The 16,637-nt window shown below is 45.1% G+C and overlaps 1 protein-coding gene across 1 annotated transcript; it reads right to left on the bottom strand.

The window, feature by feature from the left end:
• Nucleotides 1-3,924: 3,924 nt before the first annotated feature.
• Nucleotides 3,925-6,175, bottom strand: LOC124687045. The gene is made up of 6 exons (XM_047220902.1): nucleotides 6,100-6,175; nucleotides 5,917-5,978; nucleotides 5,653-5,834; nucleotides 4,478-4,562; nucleotides 4,304-4,386; nucleotides 3,925-4,211 (listed from the first exon to the last, which is right to left on the bottom strand). The coding sequence occupies exons 1-6, from the start codon at nucleotides 6,159-6,161 to the stop codon at nucleotides 4,134-4,136; spliced, it is 552 nt and encodes a 183-aa protein (XP_047076858.1). The 5' UTR covers nucleotides 6,162-6,175; the 3' UTR covers nucleotides 3,925-4,133.
• Nucleotides 6,176-16,637: the final 10,462 nt, after the last annotated feature.

The raw sequence follows: 16,637 nt of genomic DNA, 5'->3' as shown, positions 1-16,637 counted from the left end.
GATTTTGAGCTTCTCAAAAATGGCTCTAGGGCCATTGAGAGCGAGCTCATCAAACTCACCAAGTCACATGAGCAATTTAAGGCTCTCAACCTAATAGAGCTTGCTAAGTTGCATTCTCCTTGTGCTATTATTGATGATGCTTGTGCTACTAACTCTACCTCTTATGAAGCATCCATCATGAAGGAGAATGTTGAGCTAAGAGCTCAACTTGCTTTGATAGCAAGCAATTATGAGAAATTGGAAGAAAGACATGGAAAGTTTTCTAGCTCTCATGATGATCTTCTAGTATCTCATGATTTGCTAAAGTTAGCTCACGAGGTTCTCATATCAAATGTAACATCTTGTGAGCCTCATGTGAGTACTAGCACTACCTCTCAAAATGCTATTTTGCCATGTGCTAGTGCTTATAGTTCACCCACTCATGCTATTGATACTAGTTGAATGCCCGTACGTTACCACGATCGTTCAAATTTTCTGTTATCGTTCAAATTTTCTGCTATCTCTGCAAATTTTCAAATTTTTGAGAATGATATGTACATTTTTTCTAGTTTCTCAATGTTTAGTTTGATTGTTCATGTCTTGTGATGTTACTTATGCACTGATGCCATGTTTGGTCAAAACCACTCCAAATGACCAAAAGCTACAGAAAGCAATGATATACAGACACATTATGAAAATATAGTTGTTTCCTTTGCCAACGTGAATGCCAAGAAAGGTGCACATGTCAAGCTCCTACCACATCAAGTGACAAATGCATCGCTACAAAAAAAAATATACATTTATTTTGATCACAATATACAATGTCATGTACACGTGTCTCAACATATATGGCGAAAGACAGGGTCCAACTCTCATTCCTCTCATTTGGGTCTTCTCATTTCTCTTATCGCACACGTATGACAAGGTGTAGTCTTCCACCTCCATTAGGCACTCCTTGTCCATCGGCTTTGACTTTAGCTGCATCTCTCCAATATGTCGGCATTCTCCTTCGTGGCCCCAAGCTGTTCTGCAATAACCCTCTAGACACCAAAAAAATATGTTGAGATGACATCATCGTGAGAAAAATTGCACAATGCACGTCTCACTTTATCTGTATGCCACTGGACTCCTCCATCACTTGATCTGCTAAAAAAATGCAAGACCATTAAAGTATGCTTCACTCTAACGGATGAGCTGAAATGGTAGTGCATCTAATTGCATAAGAATCTGCAGAAGGAAAATTCACTTACTTCATATAAATGCCAGGACAATTCTAGGCGAAAATTATTACAGTTGAAAACATGAATGCTGCTGAAGTAATAAATTAACTGTACCAGTCTGATTTTCTATACCACCAGAACAATCTATGTATTTAATAGCAGATCATAATCTACATTACTACTAACCAGAACGTCTAGGATATAAAAGGCAAGTTATGTATGGGTCATTGCCATACCTGAATCTAGGATATAAAAGGTAAGTTATGTATGGGTCATTGCCATAGCTGCAAGTGAATTTATTGTACTCCCTCCGATTCATATTACTTGACACTAATATACATGTATCTAGACACGTTTTAATTGTGGATACATCCATTTTAGTGGCAAATAATATGGATCGGAGGGAGTAATATTCTCCAACTCAAAAGATGCACCTCAGTAAATGAAAGCTACATAGCCATTATAATCCATGAATATACTTAATATATCACAAAGGGTCTCACTCAAACTAACTGAAAATGGAAAATAATATTTAAAAAATGGCATCCAGGATCAAAGGAACTCAATTGCAAAACCAAACATTAAGTGTGCATCAACAAAATTCAAGAAAAAGGATGCATGGTACTAAATGTTCATGGTATGTATTATGCATTATTCCAAAACAAATAGGTGAAGGTTCATGGAGTAGAGGATAACGTTTCCTAAATATTCATGGTATGTATTATGTGGTCCAGAACAGTGCAGTAGAAAAATGACGGTGGTCTAGATGTTCATTTCAGTATACTTTATAGGCCTATTGCCAGTGCCCCATGATGGTCCAGCACCTCCTGCTTGAGCTGATCTAGGAGAGAGAGTTGATCGATATCTGAATCACACACAAATACATCAGGAGAAGGGACCAATGAGCACGACATAGTAAATAACTGAGAGAGGTGCCATGCCTGTACAACTTTGAGACCCATACTCTTATCTCATATATTTCTCCAGGGCATGACAATATGATAAACCTATGGAGTCAAGAGACCCAACTGCAAGTACAGTAAAAGAAATGCCATTAGTAGAATTTAGCTCATGACAACATCCTAGGTTCTGCAAGAACTATTCAATATACCATATATCTGTCAGCACTAAAAGAAAATATACAAACCAACCGGAGCCATGCAGGATACATCTTTACTATAATAGAAGGAAAATACATGTTGCAATTAATTGATCAGCAAGAAATTGACTATAAATGCATATGCTATGTCCACCTCCGTTCTTCCTCACCCAGTCGGCCGGCTGCTTCACTGCTACCATGTGCACAACTAAAGCATCGATAGTTGCATGCTTTGCACCAATGCTAAATTAGAAGTTCTGAACTGAAGCACTACAAAACAAAAGAATTGTGCTATGAAATGAAAATTCTTCTTCGCATCCAGTTCCTCTTCATGTTCCCTGGGCACTAACACTTGCTAGTGCAAGGATGTTCAATGAAACACATCTAACGCAACCACAAAATTAAAATGTCACCGACTATTGCCTCTACACATAGCGCAGTTTCTGACAGAGAGAAGATAAATACAACCGCAAAAATCTAATCTGAATCATGCACACATGTCTAATGTATTAATCCTCAAGATGGACCTGTGTTTGAAAACAACATCGATGGAAACATGAGTGTAACTGGAGGCCACAGACTACAAAAAACGAAGTGTACGGGGCGAAAGACAGGAAATATAGGGCTCTAACATCCAGGCCCGGCCCTGAGGGGGGGCAGGCGGGGCGGCCGCCCCGGGCCCTCAAACTCAAGGGGCCCCAAAGTTCCTTCAAGCTAAGACATATGCATCAACATTGGAGGTTCATCCGGCGGCGCCATTAGAACATGTCAGTGTTTCTCTCGTGCGGGAGAGGAGGATGACTGGACGAAGCATTATTATGTTTAGTGGGCTGGACGATCCTTTTTTCCTTTAGGCATGTTGGGCTTTTTTCCTTGATCATTTTGGGCCGTTTTCCTTTAATTAGCTATGAGGAGATTAAGTGGGTGGGTCCTGTCGAGGATTACTCCGCACATCACTCACAGAGATCAATTTGAGAAGTCACGCTAAAAAACTAAATCAAATTTTGAAGTGCATAATTCTGTTTCTGGCATGAGAAACGAGTCAAAAGAAGCACTTAGGCGGGCCTGCTAAAAAATCCCTGTATGATTACGTAGGTCCTCATACTTGGCTAGTGAATCTGCCGCATGACTTTGGGGTCTGTAAACTACTATCGCTATTGACTTTTAAAATAAAATTATCATTGTCCCAAAAAGTAGACCATCATATAAACATATACTCTCAGTACCAAAAAGGGCATCGTAGATTTACCTAAATTTAGATGTATCTATTTGTCTAAATTTTGATGTATATAATTACGTCCAGATATATCTAAATTTAGAAAAATCTGCGACAACATGTTAAAATGAAGGGAGTAAGTAAATTATTAACATAGCATCATTAGTGATTTTCTATCTAGGAATACATAATTTTTTTAAACAACAAAGAGACAGAAAAGTTATTTATATTGAAGAGAAGGAAAAGTGATTTTATATCTTTGAGACTTCTAGGGCCCTAGGTTTTCGTTTCGCCCCGGGCCCGTGAAATCTCAGGACCGGCCGTGCTAACATCTGATGGTTGCTGGTATTAAGAAGAGGGATTTCCGAAGGATCTAAAACCCCAATCCCTTTTGGGGGCCAAAGACCTCCGATCTCTACCGTAGGTGCCAAAGAAGAATGAGAAGAAGCCCCAAAAAAAGCATAGTGTCGTCGTGCGACTGAGAATGGGCTGATCACTAAAACAGAACCGAGAGACTCCGACGAACATGATGATATGGCTAGGGGTGCAGCGGATGGCCATTGACAACCAAATGTGGTGGCGGCTGTCACCTTGCTCCTTTCCCTTCCCATTCCACACATCACACCCAATGAGCATAGATCAGATATCGAAAAGACACTCGGTCAGACACCATCTTCAGACGTACATAATCAGATACCTGGATAGAACAGGAAACAGATGATCAATTGATCGCTTCAAACATACAAACCGAGTTAGGAATGACAATTTTCTATCATGCAAGGTACTTACGATGTGTGGAATATCCCTTGGAGTTGTCTTTTGAAACTGGCTTCCACTTATTGCTAATATCTTCAGCTGTTCGCTGGTAAGACCTATTTTTGTGTGAAGCATATCAGAGATAATACACTTCAGATCTACAGTAAACTATGTGATGGGTACCATCTAGAAATATGAAGAACTTATCGATGTGTGGCACACCATACATGATGTCTATACTGGCAGGGACGGCACCGTTCACCCTGGCGATGGCCTCCACCTCCATGTTCTTCTGGAAATAAATAACTGTGATACTATTAGAACATCAAATTGTTTACATAGTTCATGGAAACTGGATTGAGCCAAATGAGTGGCCGTGGGGTAATTCTGAGCTCCTATCACATCCTAAGCACTGAAACATATTGTCTCTAGCTGTTATAGAAGAATACGAGGACTTATTTTCTGAGGAAAATCATACAAGAAGTTATGATGTATCTATGCTCTAAAATAGTTATCTTTTGTAAAATAAGATCGCACAAAGAGAAAAGAGCATGCTGGCACAACGTACTCCAAAGAAATTCATAGGATTAAAAAAATGTGGCATGGAGGCTCTATTTCACCATGTGAGTTCAATGCCTTTATGTTTAACTTCAAAGAATAATCTTAACAACCATCAATAAATTTCACCATGAAAGTCCCTTTCACAATCAGAAAACAAACATTCATGACAATAACGCTGCAAGGGATATCCCTGACTGGCTGACTTATTTCTGCATGCATCAATCAGAAAACAGTAGTAAAAATCGATGCAATTGAATGAGACAAAAATCATTTCTTACGTTGTGTGATCTGGTTCCATTTTGTAATTACCAGTGCAACAAAGCCTTTCTTTGTAAAGACATATACCCAGGACAAGAATTTGGTCGGACACCTAACACACACATATCAAAACCACCAGAACTACTGATGGATGTGCAGGCCCGTATCACAATCACAATACCTGCTCTCTTCTCAGTTAAATGAAACTCTTACATAGCTGCAAGCTAATTCCAATGACAAATCATGATGTCGCTGATTTTTTTTTTTTTTTGGGAAAGGTTGCCCATCACCATGCCATTCATAAGCCAATGGAGATGCCAAATTAAGGGTAGTAGTACAGTCACATCACATATTTGAAGAGATAAAAAAATCATTCAATTAGGACTATTATGTGACCTTATAAGTAGAATCCACCATGAAGCATAATTCACCTACAGAGTGGAACTTTTGTGCTTCAAATAAAACAACACATCTACCTTACTCCCTTTACTTTCTTCTTAGTCTTTGTTGTACCAATATAACACTGCACTAAAGAAATGATGCAAACAAAAGGTAGAGAATACCTCAAAAAGGAAATACATGGCTTTGAATTTGTTGTCAGTTTGGTTCCCCAGTGGCCTTGTTGATGCCATGGTATGCAATTTCGTATGATTATCCCAACTGACCTCTATGGTTGGGCGTTGCATCGAAAATGTAAGAGTTGTATACACCTGCTGACCTGAAGAAACACTATCTCGGACATCACCTGCGCGCAGTTTATAAGTTGGAAGGCCAGTGTGAACAAATAGAGAGGGAGCGAAGATGAAACAAAGAAAAGCTTCACTGACGAAAATTCAGAATTAGCATGAGTCCTCTTATATTGACACCTCTTCCACTATGCTTCTTGTTTCTGCAGGGAAGCATCCATATGAAGACAACATGTCAGTCGTATTACCGGTGCTTAAGTTTGCAATCAGAACAACAGAAACAACACTGACAGTTCAGAAACATTTTCACATGGAACTCCTCACCTAGGGTGCGCTTCGAACGCCGGTCCAAAGGGCCGTATACTTGGCGTCACGGCCGGCCTCATGGCCTGGGTCGACGATCACACCATCCCGACGGGCGTTCACCGGAGACCTGGAGCGCGAGCAGCTCTCCCGCCGGGGCGGGCACGGAGAGATCCAGAGCTGATCACACAGGACAGGAGTACAGGGAGGCGGCAGATCCAAGCACGCTCGATGGATGGCCGTCGTCCACAAGGCAAGGTCGACACGGCTCTACACCAGACATGGGGTAGAGTACAGATGCCCCGTCTTGAATGGGGAATGGGTAGCACGAGGTGGGTAAGAGCATCTCCACTCGTTGGGTCTGCCCAGGAAACAACCCGCCGGATTGGACGAAATAAAGTAGTGGGGAGTACCGTATTTCCAGTCGTTCACCCGGAGTTCGGCGGACATAGTTTAAATTCAAACAAACCGTCGTCCCGCGCTACAAATACGGCCAGTTGATCGGTAAAAGGACCAGCAAAAGGATCAACCACAGATCGGCGATAGGAGGGAAATTACACGCGAACAGGCTCATCGGCAGTCCCGGCTGGCACGGCGGTGTCCGACGGACCAGTTTCCTCACACGCCGTGGTCGAAGCGGCGGCAGTCGACGTCGAAGCAGCGGCAGTCGACGTCGAAGCAGCGGCAGTCGACGGCGTAGACGGTGAGGAAGACGAGGTAGGAGCCGGCGGAGACGATGAAGAACTGGCCGGAGTGGGTCAGAGGATGTCGCTGCGGTGGCCCTGGTACCAAATCCTCGTCTCCTCGTCCATTAGATCCGTGTTCCCGCCCATCAGAAACGCCAAGTCAGTGTTCCTCTTCTTCGCCGCCATCGTCGTCTTCAGCAGGGCGATCCGGGTGCCTTGGTTGGCGAGCATCTCCCGCCACCTGCCGTCGAACTTGTCGTCCCTCCCGGCGGCGTGCGTCCTTGCGTCGGCCCAGCACTTGTCGAACGACGCCTGCAGTTTGTCGGCGGGATTGCCCGTCTTTTTGAGCTCTTTGAGCTTCTTCTGGCCGAGTTCCGGGCGCCCATCCGCCGAGCCAGCCGCCGGAGCGTCGGGGTTGTACTGCTCGGTCTTGCTCTTCGAGAGGGTCTTGCGGGTTTCCGCCCACTTCTCACACTTCTTGATGCGGGCGTAGACGTTCAGGAACTTGAACTGCATGCCGGTGTCGTCCATGTACATGTCCAAAGCACGGCGCAGCTGGGGAAAAAGAGTACGGCGATACGGGTCAGGTCACGACGATCACTACACGGTGCACAGCTAACCTCGGTGATGCAGGGTCGACGGAGCATACATTTTGCTCCAAGTCGTGGCCGCTCATCGGCCGTTCTTTGATCTCCTCCTGCACGCCGTGCCATTTGCTGCACGCCGTCTGTATGATCCCCCAATGGGTGGCCATTGCCTTGTCTCCCCGGTTCATGATCGTCTTGTTGAAGTAGGGATCGACGAGTTTGCGTTCGTCGAACGCCTGCTTCACTCGAAGCCAATATGTGTCGAACGACTGATTGGCCCCGGTTATGCCGTTCATGGACACGGTAATCCAAGCTTCGGCGAGGCACTCCTCTTCCTTCGGCGTCCATTTGATACGCGGTTCGGCAGGCGGCGATTCCTTCTTCCTCTTCTTCTTTCCCTTCGACAGGTTGGCGGCGGCTTTAGTTGGCTGTTCTTCTTCTTCGTCTTCTTCTTCGACGGCTTGGCTTCCGTCGGCCACATCCTCCACATACTCGTTGCGCGCCGTGACAGCTGCGGTCGCCCTCGCCTCCTCTTGCGTGAAGAACCCCGGGCTCGCAGCGGCGGCGGCCATGAAAAACCCCGGGCTCGCAGCGGCGGCCATGGAGCCGGAGGTGATCATCTCGTGGATCTCCTCGTCGTTCGGCGCCGCCATCGCACCGAACGGGAGCGGCCCTCGACGCAGGGCCGGCGAGGTTCCCTCGTACTGGTTCCCGCTGCCGACGTCGAGCTCGGGCGGCGACGGCATGAACCTGGACGGTTGGACGTAGGCGCCCTCTTGGAACATGGCAGGCGGCGACAGCGAGTAGATCGAAGGGGAGAAAGTCGACGGGGAACTGCATGTACCTTGCGTCAGCCATCGGCCGGGGAACATGGCACCGCCGCCGTGAGCATGGCCCGTGCTCATGGCCATGCTGATCTTCCTCGCATGTTCGTCCTGGGCCGCCGCAACCGCCCTCTTGGCGGCGGCTTTTTTCACCCTCTCCACCCTGCCGCTTGTTTTGACCTCGCGCCGGATCTCGTCCGCCGCCCACTCTGCGTTCGACATACCCGGCGGCCGAACCTTCTTCTCCCGCGGCTTCCTCTCCTTCGGCGGCATGGTGGTGGACGAGAAGACGAGGACGGGAACTGGAACTGGAAGACGAGGAGGAGAATGGACAAATTCGGCGGGGAGTTTGGGGATATGCAAGCAAATTGGAGGGAAATCGACCGGATTTGGCTTTCCTGTGGCCGACTACGAAGGTCCACACGACGTTTCGCGCCAAATTCTTTCGTCCGGAGTCCCCGAGCGCGCCCCGGGGCACCGGGGATGGCGTGGGCTCGCCGGATGGATGAAGGGCCAAATCCGGACGAAAACGAGGAACCGGGGGCGCGACTGGGCCGAATTTTGCCGTCCGGATGGGAAAAACGTCGCTCGGGGGCCTCGTCGGGGAGACGAGTGGAGATGCTCTAAGGAGCACTCCTCCACTGATGTGGAGCACGGGGGTCGTGGGCGAGAAAGGCATGACGGCGCCGACTGCGACGGAGCCGCTGCGCCGGTATTTGCAGCGGGTCGGAGGTGGAGGGCTGACTGCGGCGCGATTTGGGATGACAAGGAGGTAGTTGTCGGGGCTAGGGGCTAACGGATACAGATCGTGTATGGAAGTGTGCGTGGGTGATCGTGCTGTGTGCGGGGGTGGGAAGCAATTCCATGGGCCGGCCTGTCCACCACAGGAAGCGATACGAGACGAGGTGGGGACGGACGAACCATGCCACCACCTCTAGATATCTTTACTATCTTTACTACTCCAATTAAACTAGCAAAAGTAGCCGTGCGTTGCGCCGGAAAAATACAAATACTCAAACGGTTCAGCAAACCATTTGTGTTGACACTTCTCTTTTTAGCATCCTTGATGGTGGCCAAACTTATATATAGCTATTTGGAAACTCTTACATGCAAAATCAACAATCCTAACACCCGACTCTCTCCAACCGTACTATAGCACTCACCTAATTACCATGAAAAAGTGTGGAGATTATTTTAATCTGCGAACAAGTTTTAAACCCGTGAACATTTTTTCGAACCCACAAACATGGAAACCATTTTTCCCTACCACTTTTTTTGTGCTCGCGAAACTTTTTTGGTACTCACGTGCCATTTTTCGAACTCGCCAATCAACTTTCTTACTCATGGACCATTCTTTTTGTACTTGTGTACCTTTTTTCATACATGTCTTCAATCCGTGAATAATTTTTGAACCATGAAATTTTTTTGGAACGTGGAACCTTTTTCATATTCGCGAACCATTTTTTATACATGGGACCCTTTTTTCCTTACCTATCTTATATATATTTACTAATTGGAGGCACCATACGAGACACCACGTTAATCCACATCATCAGAATAATTAAGAAAATTAGATGTAAAACTTACGGCTAGGATTAGTCAAAAAGTTGTTATTTATAATGTCACAGAAATAGTTACGTTGTCACGTAAACAAGTTACGTAGTCACGTTTGTTTGTTTATAGGGTCACGCAGGCAATACGTTTGTCTAATCCGTAAATTGTTTGTCAAAGGAAATATTGATAGCTGGGATTTTAAATCGGTCAGACTCCACGTCCTAGGAGTCCAAGGTTTGTACTACGTCTAACCAATCTGATACGTGTTCAAGTTATATACTACGCCTGACAAATCGGTCATACACAACTGTGATACATTACGTGTAGGTTTTGACAACAAAGGGGTTATTCTATGAAAGAAAAGGCCGCATGTGAGCTGTTTTACTAAAAGGAGCCTGCACGTATAATACTGGAAAGATCGATCAGCTTGGCGTTGTGCGAAAAAAAGGAGGAGACCGCATGAGAGCCTGTTTAGGTACAAGGAAGGCTGCAAACATGTTGCTGAAAAATCCATTGGCTTCATGAATGGATGACCCAATTGAAAGATGAAGCGTGGCGGGCAGATTCACTCATTTTAGGAAGCTCGACGCGACGTCCTCTCTGGTAAGCCGTCGGGCGCTGGGTGTCGACTGCATCCAGCTACCTCACATGTAAAGCAGTGTTGTGTCATGCAGGTTTAGTCTATGTCTCTACATATATACATGCTAAAGAAGCCAGAAAAATTAGATATTTTTCTCCAAGAGCGAAGTCGAAAGTTTTCCTTTGTTTTTTTTTCCAGATGTACTATACTTTGGCTGCGAGGAATTTAATAATTTCTTAGAGTATAATTCGTATGATACTTTACAGGTATATATTTCTTACACATAGAAAAAATTCAAAGAAACACTGATCATAAAATATATTATCTAATACTAGATAATTATAAATTAAAAAAGTAAATTCCAAATCATCTAATCGCAGCTAAGCAAACTAGAAAAATACAACAATGGCTGTTTGATATGTCATGAATATTATGTGGGTGGAGTATCACATATATATATTACCAATAGTAAACCATGTATGGGATACATTAGCTTAAATAACATGGTTGCAATCACGGCAAATTGGGTACGTGAAACTGAAATTATATTTGTCCATACAGAAAATTCTAGGATATTAATGTTCATAGGTACAAACTATGTCCTTTGGTGCTAAAAAGGATATACATTCGAGTATTCGAGCTTTTTGAAAATTCTTATTGACCATAGAGAAATTAAGCATGTGAAAGTTGTGATTGAGTTGTCGTGTAAGTACACCCACTAATTGGATATTGTTTTGTGGTATATAATTATTAATAATAATCTTGGGAAAATATGAGTGTATAACCTTATATAATTTCAAAAAGTAACAAATTGTGAAAAAAGGATTGTATGGAACACATGGAAAGATAGAGTGGTAGAAATTTTTGTTCGAGCATAGAATTGACCGAATTTTACATTATTTTTCTTCTGGAACGCCCAAGAATTATCAATGTAAAACTTTATGGGTCCACAAAATAGTATACTACAATAAATTGAGATATTTTTTGAATTTATGGTAGACCAAATAAGTGGGAAAACAAGTATACATTAGATTCTAAAATCTCCTCACAAACAAACACACAAATGTTCACTAATATAATATATATAACGCAAATAAAGATGCATGTACGCACTATAATTTTCAGCATAATTAATTTTAAACGTGCAAGCTAGGGCGATAGCCCGGGTTGATGACTAGTGTTTCTAATTGAAAAACAATTTTTGAACCGTGAACATTTTCCGAACCCACGAGGCTTTCTTGGTATCCGTGAACCTTTTTCAGACCCGTCAACATTTATGATTTTTCAAAGATAAGTGACCATCTTTTCTATGGATTAGTTTTGCAATTACTGAACTGGTAATATAATATTTTTATAAAAAATTCAAAATTTTGTGATAAAAAAAAGGAGTACTCCTACAGTCGCTCGACCAAGCTAATCGATAAACTAATCCTTTCCAGCCAACCTAGATGACCTCCGTTCTTTTTCCAGATGAGCTTGTCAAGGTTGGCCTTTGACTGGCAGGCAGCGGGCCCGCATAGCTTTGGAGGTCCCGGCGTCTTCCACCTCGAGGCTCGAACCCACCTTTACCCAATTTCTCGGGAACCAATTCCTCCAGGCGTGCTATTCCTCTCACGTAGGGATTCAGCATCAATTTCTTTCTTTAATTCGTCAACATATGTGTTGCTGCGTGTTGTCTCTAAGTTAGGGCATCTCCAACCGGGCGACTTAAACCGCGTCCGCGTCTGGATGAGTCGAACTGGACGAAAACGCGGCTCAGCGCGCGGACCCATCCCTAAAACGGATGGCCGCGTCGTCCGGGACGACCCAAACCCGGTCCAAATCTGGGGCGAGTTTGTGTGGCCGCGGACGCCGAATGCTGGTCGCTCGCGTCCGCCCCTTGTCCGCCCATGGCCCGCGTGTCATAGAAATAGAAACTTTTTTTTCATTCAAAGGAACCATTATATTTTTTTAGCCTACTACTTCTATCCTAATAGGTAGGGGGCCGGCGGCCTCGCCGGCGACTCCCTCGCCGGCTTCCCTTCCGGGCCGTGGATTTCACTCGACGCGGGCGGCCTGTACGCGTGAGGATTCCACTCCAGCTTACGAGCTGGGTGGCGCGGCGGAGGCCTTCCTCCTCCTCCTTTCCGCTCGCGCGCCTCGGACGCGCTCGCGCTCCGCCTCCTGCAGTGGCACCATCCGCTTCCCGCATAGCTCCAGCTCCTGCAGGGCGGCACGTTCCACAGTGGTGCGCGCCTCCAGGCGAACGCGGCCGGCGGCCTGGGCCTCGTGGTTTTCGTTCCGCCGGCGCATGCGTTCTTGTCGGTCGCGCTCCACCGACGCCGCAGCCTCCTGGGCGCGCCGCTCGGGCGAGGGCATCTGGATGAGGTGGCGGGCTGCTCGCATAGCGAGCAGCTCGTTCTTCTGTGTAACATCCCAAGTTTCAACAATAATAAAATCAAGTGAGAGATTCAATTACTCAAATTTTGCAACAAACAAAAACTTTTTATATGCATATAAGTGCCACATATAGTTTCATGCATTTGAGTGAATTCCTTTTGTGCAATTGCCATGATGAGTGTTAGTATGATGATCAATTAGTGTTAAACCCTAAACTAAGATCACCTAACCCTAAATGGAGGAGAATAAAAGAAAAATAGAAAAGTCCATTTATCTCTCACATACACTTAGGCCAAAATTGCAAATCTTCACTAAAGGTCACCATAACTCAATCTTTGGTTTCTAAAATACTTATATAACTCAAACAAACCCAAATGCATTGAAGAAACCAAAATCAAATCGAAATTCAACTCAAAACCATCTCACATGTGATGATGGTCATTTGGGCAAATTTTAACATGATCCCCTCTTTACCCCTCTGGTTTAATTATTTCTTAAACCCAACTTAGTCAACCAAAGCCAGGTCATCCAAGACCATGTCAAGGTCTACAACTTTCATGTTGACCACCCTCCCTAAAGTTGACTAGGTTGACCAGAATAAGAGTGCAAAGATGGAACCCGAGAGAGAGAAGAAGATCACCCCACTTTTGAAAATTTGCAATCCTCTTCCAAATTGAACCCCACCACCACCAAACCAACCAATAATTAATATGTATGAGTTCCACCAAAAAGAATTTCAAATTTCCAATTTAAAGTTCATGCGGCCATTTTAACAAACACCTTGCAGGCATCTTTTCCAAATTGTGTTACACTCAATTGTCCATCGGTTCTTTGCCTAAACCCGGTTTAACCCATGATCATTTGATCCCTCTGGCTCCCCTGCATCGAGCTTGGTACATGCTAGGGCTTGGTAGAGTGGAAAAGTGAGGAGAAACTCACCATGCCGTGCACACCCGGCCACCCTTGGCACCCCTCTCTCCAGCCCTTCTCTCAACCCATCCCCTTGTCCTGGGGCATCTCTGCAGCACAAGGATCCTACCAGTACACGGCACTCGATCGCCAACGCTCGCCATTGGCCGGAACGCCCGCGTCCAAAACCTTGCCAGGACGCGCCAGCACGCGCGCTCACCGCGCACTGGACGCGCCAGTACGTCGGGCACTTGATCGACGCCGTCCTCCTCCTGCATCCCTACCACCCACGTTGAGCATCTACTCCGCGTCCTCTACCACCTAGCCACACTCAAGCAGCTGCGGAGGCCTTGTCACCGTCGTCCTCGCCGGCGAGGTACCGCGGGTACCGTGATGATCACCACACACGCTCGAGTGATTCCGTCGTCCTCTCGCCGCGCCAGCTGCACCTAGAGCATCGCCAGGACAACGCCTACACGATGCCGTCCTTCACTTGCCCCTTGGATCGCCGGAAACGCCACGCCATGGCCGCTCCCCCACAGCACCCCACGACCACCTCCGCCCGCTATAAATAGAGGAGATCCGCGCTCAACTTCTTCACACCATCTGCTCCCCTCTCCTCACTGATCACTCTCCCCCCATCAATTTGACACCACACCACCGGAGCTGCTCCAATCGCAAGACGAAGCCCGCCGGAGACCTGAGATCGACGCCGTTGATCCACGCCGCCCCGAGCTTCGCCACTGCTACCAGACGCTTCCCCATCGACTACAACTTCTCCGCGCATACTGCCAGACACCTGCAACGGCCTGGTAGGCTCTCCGACCCCCCAGTCACGCCGCCGGCACGTCGGGATCCCGTCGGAGACGACGACGATCCCTGGCCGTCGATCTATCCTCTAATCCAACGTCTCTCTTTGCGCGTACCGCTTCGGCGTTTAAAGAGTCACTGACAGGTGGTTCCCACCTCGTTAGGCGGCCCACTCACACGGCGCGTTACTGGGCCGTAACGTTTCGTTTAAATCTTGGGCCGTAGGCTTTTCCCGCGCGGCCCAGTTGGTTTAAATTTCGTTTAATTCGTTTAATTACAAATGCTTACTGATGTCAACTTCAAATTGGAATAGTTTGAAATCTACCAAACCAAATCTAGCAAATTTTATACCGTTGGAAAGCCAACGAAATTATCTAACCAATGCCACTGGTCCCACCTCCAAATTCAAAGTAAATTTAATTCGATAAAAAAGACAAGACAGGGACTTTTGAACATTCCAACTTTATTCAAAATTCAACCATAATAGATTTTGAATTGATTCCAATTCTAATAAATCTCAAATGATGTCCTCTAATTGATTATGCAATAATATAGACAGGTTATTTGTATGATCATGGATGAGATGAAATAAAATGACTATGTAGTCAATTCTAGAGCAAGTAAACTTGGAATTCAAACTTAACAAATAATATGGGAGCTACCATCTCATTTAAATCTTGATCCTAAGTAATATGACCAGGGGAAATGACTTAGGCTAATGAACCCCTGATATTTAGAGATTTTAATTCATTTAAAGGTTAGTATTAAACTATGTGAAGTGTAGCACCTCAATTAACTTGTACTCACATATAATAGATATGAAATGTTGACTTTGGTCAACCTATATTTCATACCTGATTATTATATGATGAGATTAAATCTGAATATGAGGTAATGAGAAGAAATTGATTGTCTCTAAGGAGTTACATACCAAAGTTAAGAAATAGTAATAATAATAAGAGGAAATTATTTCTCTCTTAAATAAGAACTCATCCAACAATCCACCATGCCATGTTTGATTGATGATAGGATTAGTGTGTGAACCCTTTTAAGTGTTTCTAGTTTAGTATGTGAGCTTGGTTTAGTATTTATACCTCGTATTCGTATATAGACGCTAGTAACGAGGAATACCAAGAGGAGGAGGCCTACTCTCAGGAAGAAGAAGAGAACTTCGATAACTACTCAGCTCAAGGCAAGCTAACCCTTGCTAAACACAAGTGCTTAGCTCTACAAGAGCAAAGGCACCATCACACTTTACTTTTATGTATTACCTATCCCATGTTTTTACTTACTTGTACTTTTGCTTATTTATTTCAAAGTACTTTTTGATTTATGATTCACTTGGTCTAGAGTAGAACAATACTTGGATTTAGATTAGCACAACTCAAAGCTAGATAGCACCCCTCATATAGTTGCTAGTGCTAATCAATTAAAATTGACTACTCTAGATGGGAACATGGTGAAGTGAAATGACTTTGAAAGAAAGTAAAGTGGAGGTGAATGTGAACAAGAGAAGATGGTGATTTTTGATAAAATTAATGATTGGGTTTGAATGCGATACCCTTCCAATTAGACAAGTACCCCCACAATACCTGATTATGGGTAGGGCTTAACTAGAAACTTGTGTATTTTAGTATGGGTTCCCTCTAAACAAGCATCATAGGGGTTACGCCGAGGCTGCCTCCGTATATGAGAAATGATGTGAATATGAGGTGAATGTACGACCCAAGCCCTATGCAGTTCCCGGGTTAACAGTTGGTTTTCACCGGGAGGCCAAGCTCATGGGGAGAGGTGCCTATACTAGGACATATAAGTGAAAGGTTAAGGTTGATGATCCGCGTACTGAGTTACGATGATTCGAGGTTATTGACGAGGGAACACCTCGGCAATGCCTACGTATTGTAGACTAGGGTTTCGGGAGAGAGCGACGATGGAGATTCCGGGAGCGAGATTAGGCACACGACGTACCCAGCTTCGGGTCCCCTCGGTGGAGGATCCCTACGTGCTGCTAGCAATCCAGTATATGAGCATAATATGTTTACATGGTGCCGCCGTAGCGGAGCTATGTTGTCTATATTCTGTCTATCTGTTCTCTCCTTATTTCGGGTGCCCTGGCTAGCCTTATATATGCAACCAGCCTAGGGTTTTACAAGAGTCCTAGTCGATTACTTCTTCGGGTTGCCTTGTTGGGCCTTCTCCATATTGAGTCTTCTCCATATTGGGCCGAGCC

The sequence above is a fragment of the Lolium rigidum genome, chromosome 2 (assembly GCF_022539505.1).
Source record: "Lolium rigidum isolate FL_2022 chromosome 2, APGP_CSIRO_Lrig_0.1, whole genome shotgun sequence".
NCBI classification, from domain to species: Eukaryota; Viridiplantae; Streptophyta; class Magnoliopsida; order Poales; family Poaceae; genus Lolium; species Lolium rigidum.
This window is presented reverse-complemented; position numbering and strand designations above follow the sequence as displayed.

Excerpts from the sequence above, each read along its gene's own strand:
- LOC124687045 (XM_047220902.1), bottom strand. The coding sequence starts at position 6,161 with ATGAGGCCGGCCGTGACGCCAAGTATACGGCCCTTTGGACCGGCGTTC. Across the intron at positions 5,979-6,099 it reads GCGTTCGAAGCGCACCCTAG|AAACAAGAAGCATAGTGGAA; the intron begins GTGAGGAGTTCC and ends GCTTCCCTGCAG. Across the intron at positions 4,563-5,652 it reads CCATGTATTTCCTTTTTGAG|AAGAACATGGAGGTGGAGGC; the intron begins GTATTCTCTACC and ends ATTTATTTCCAG.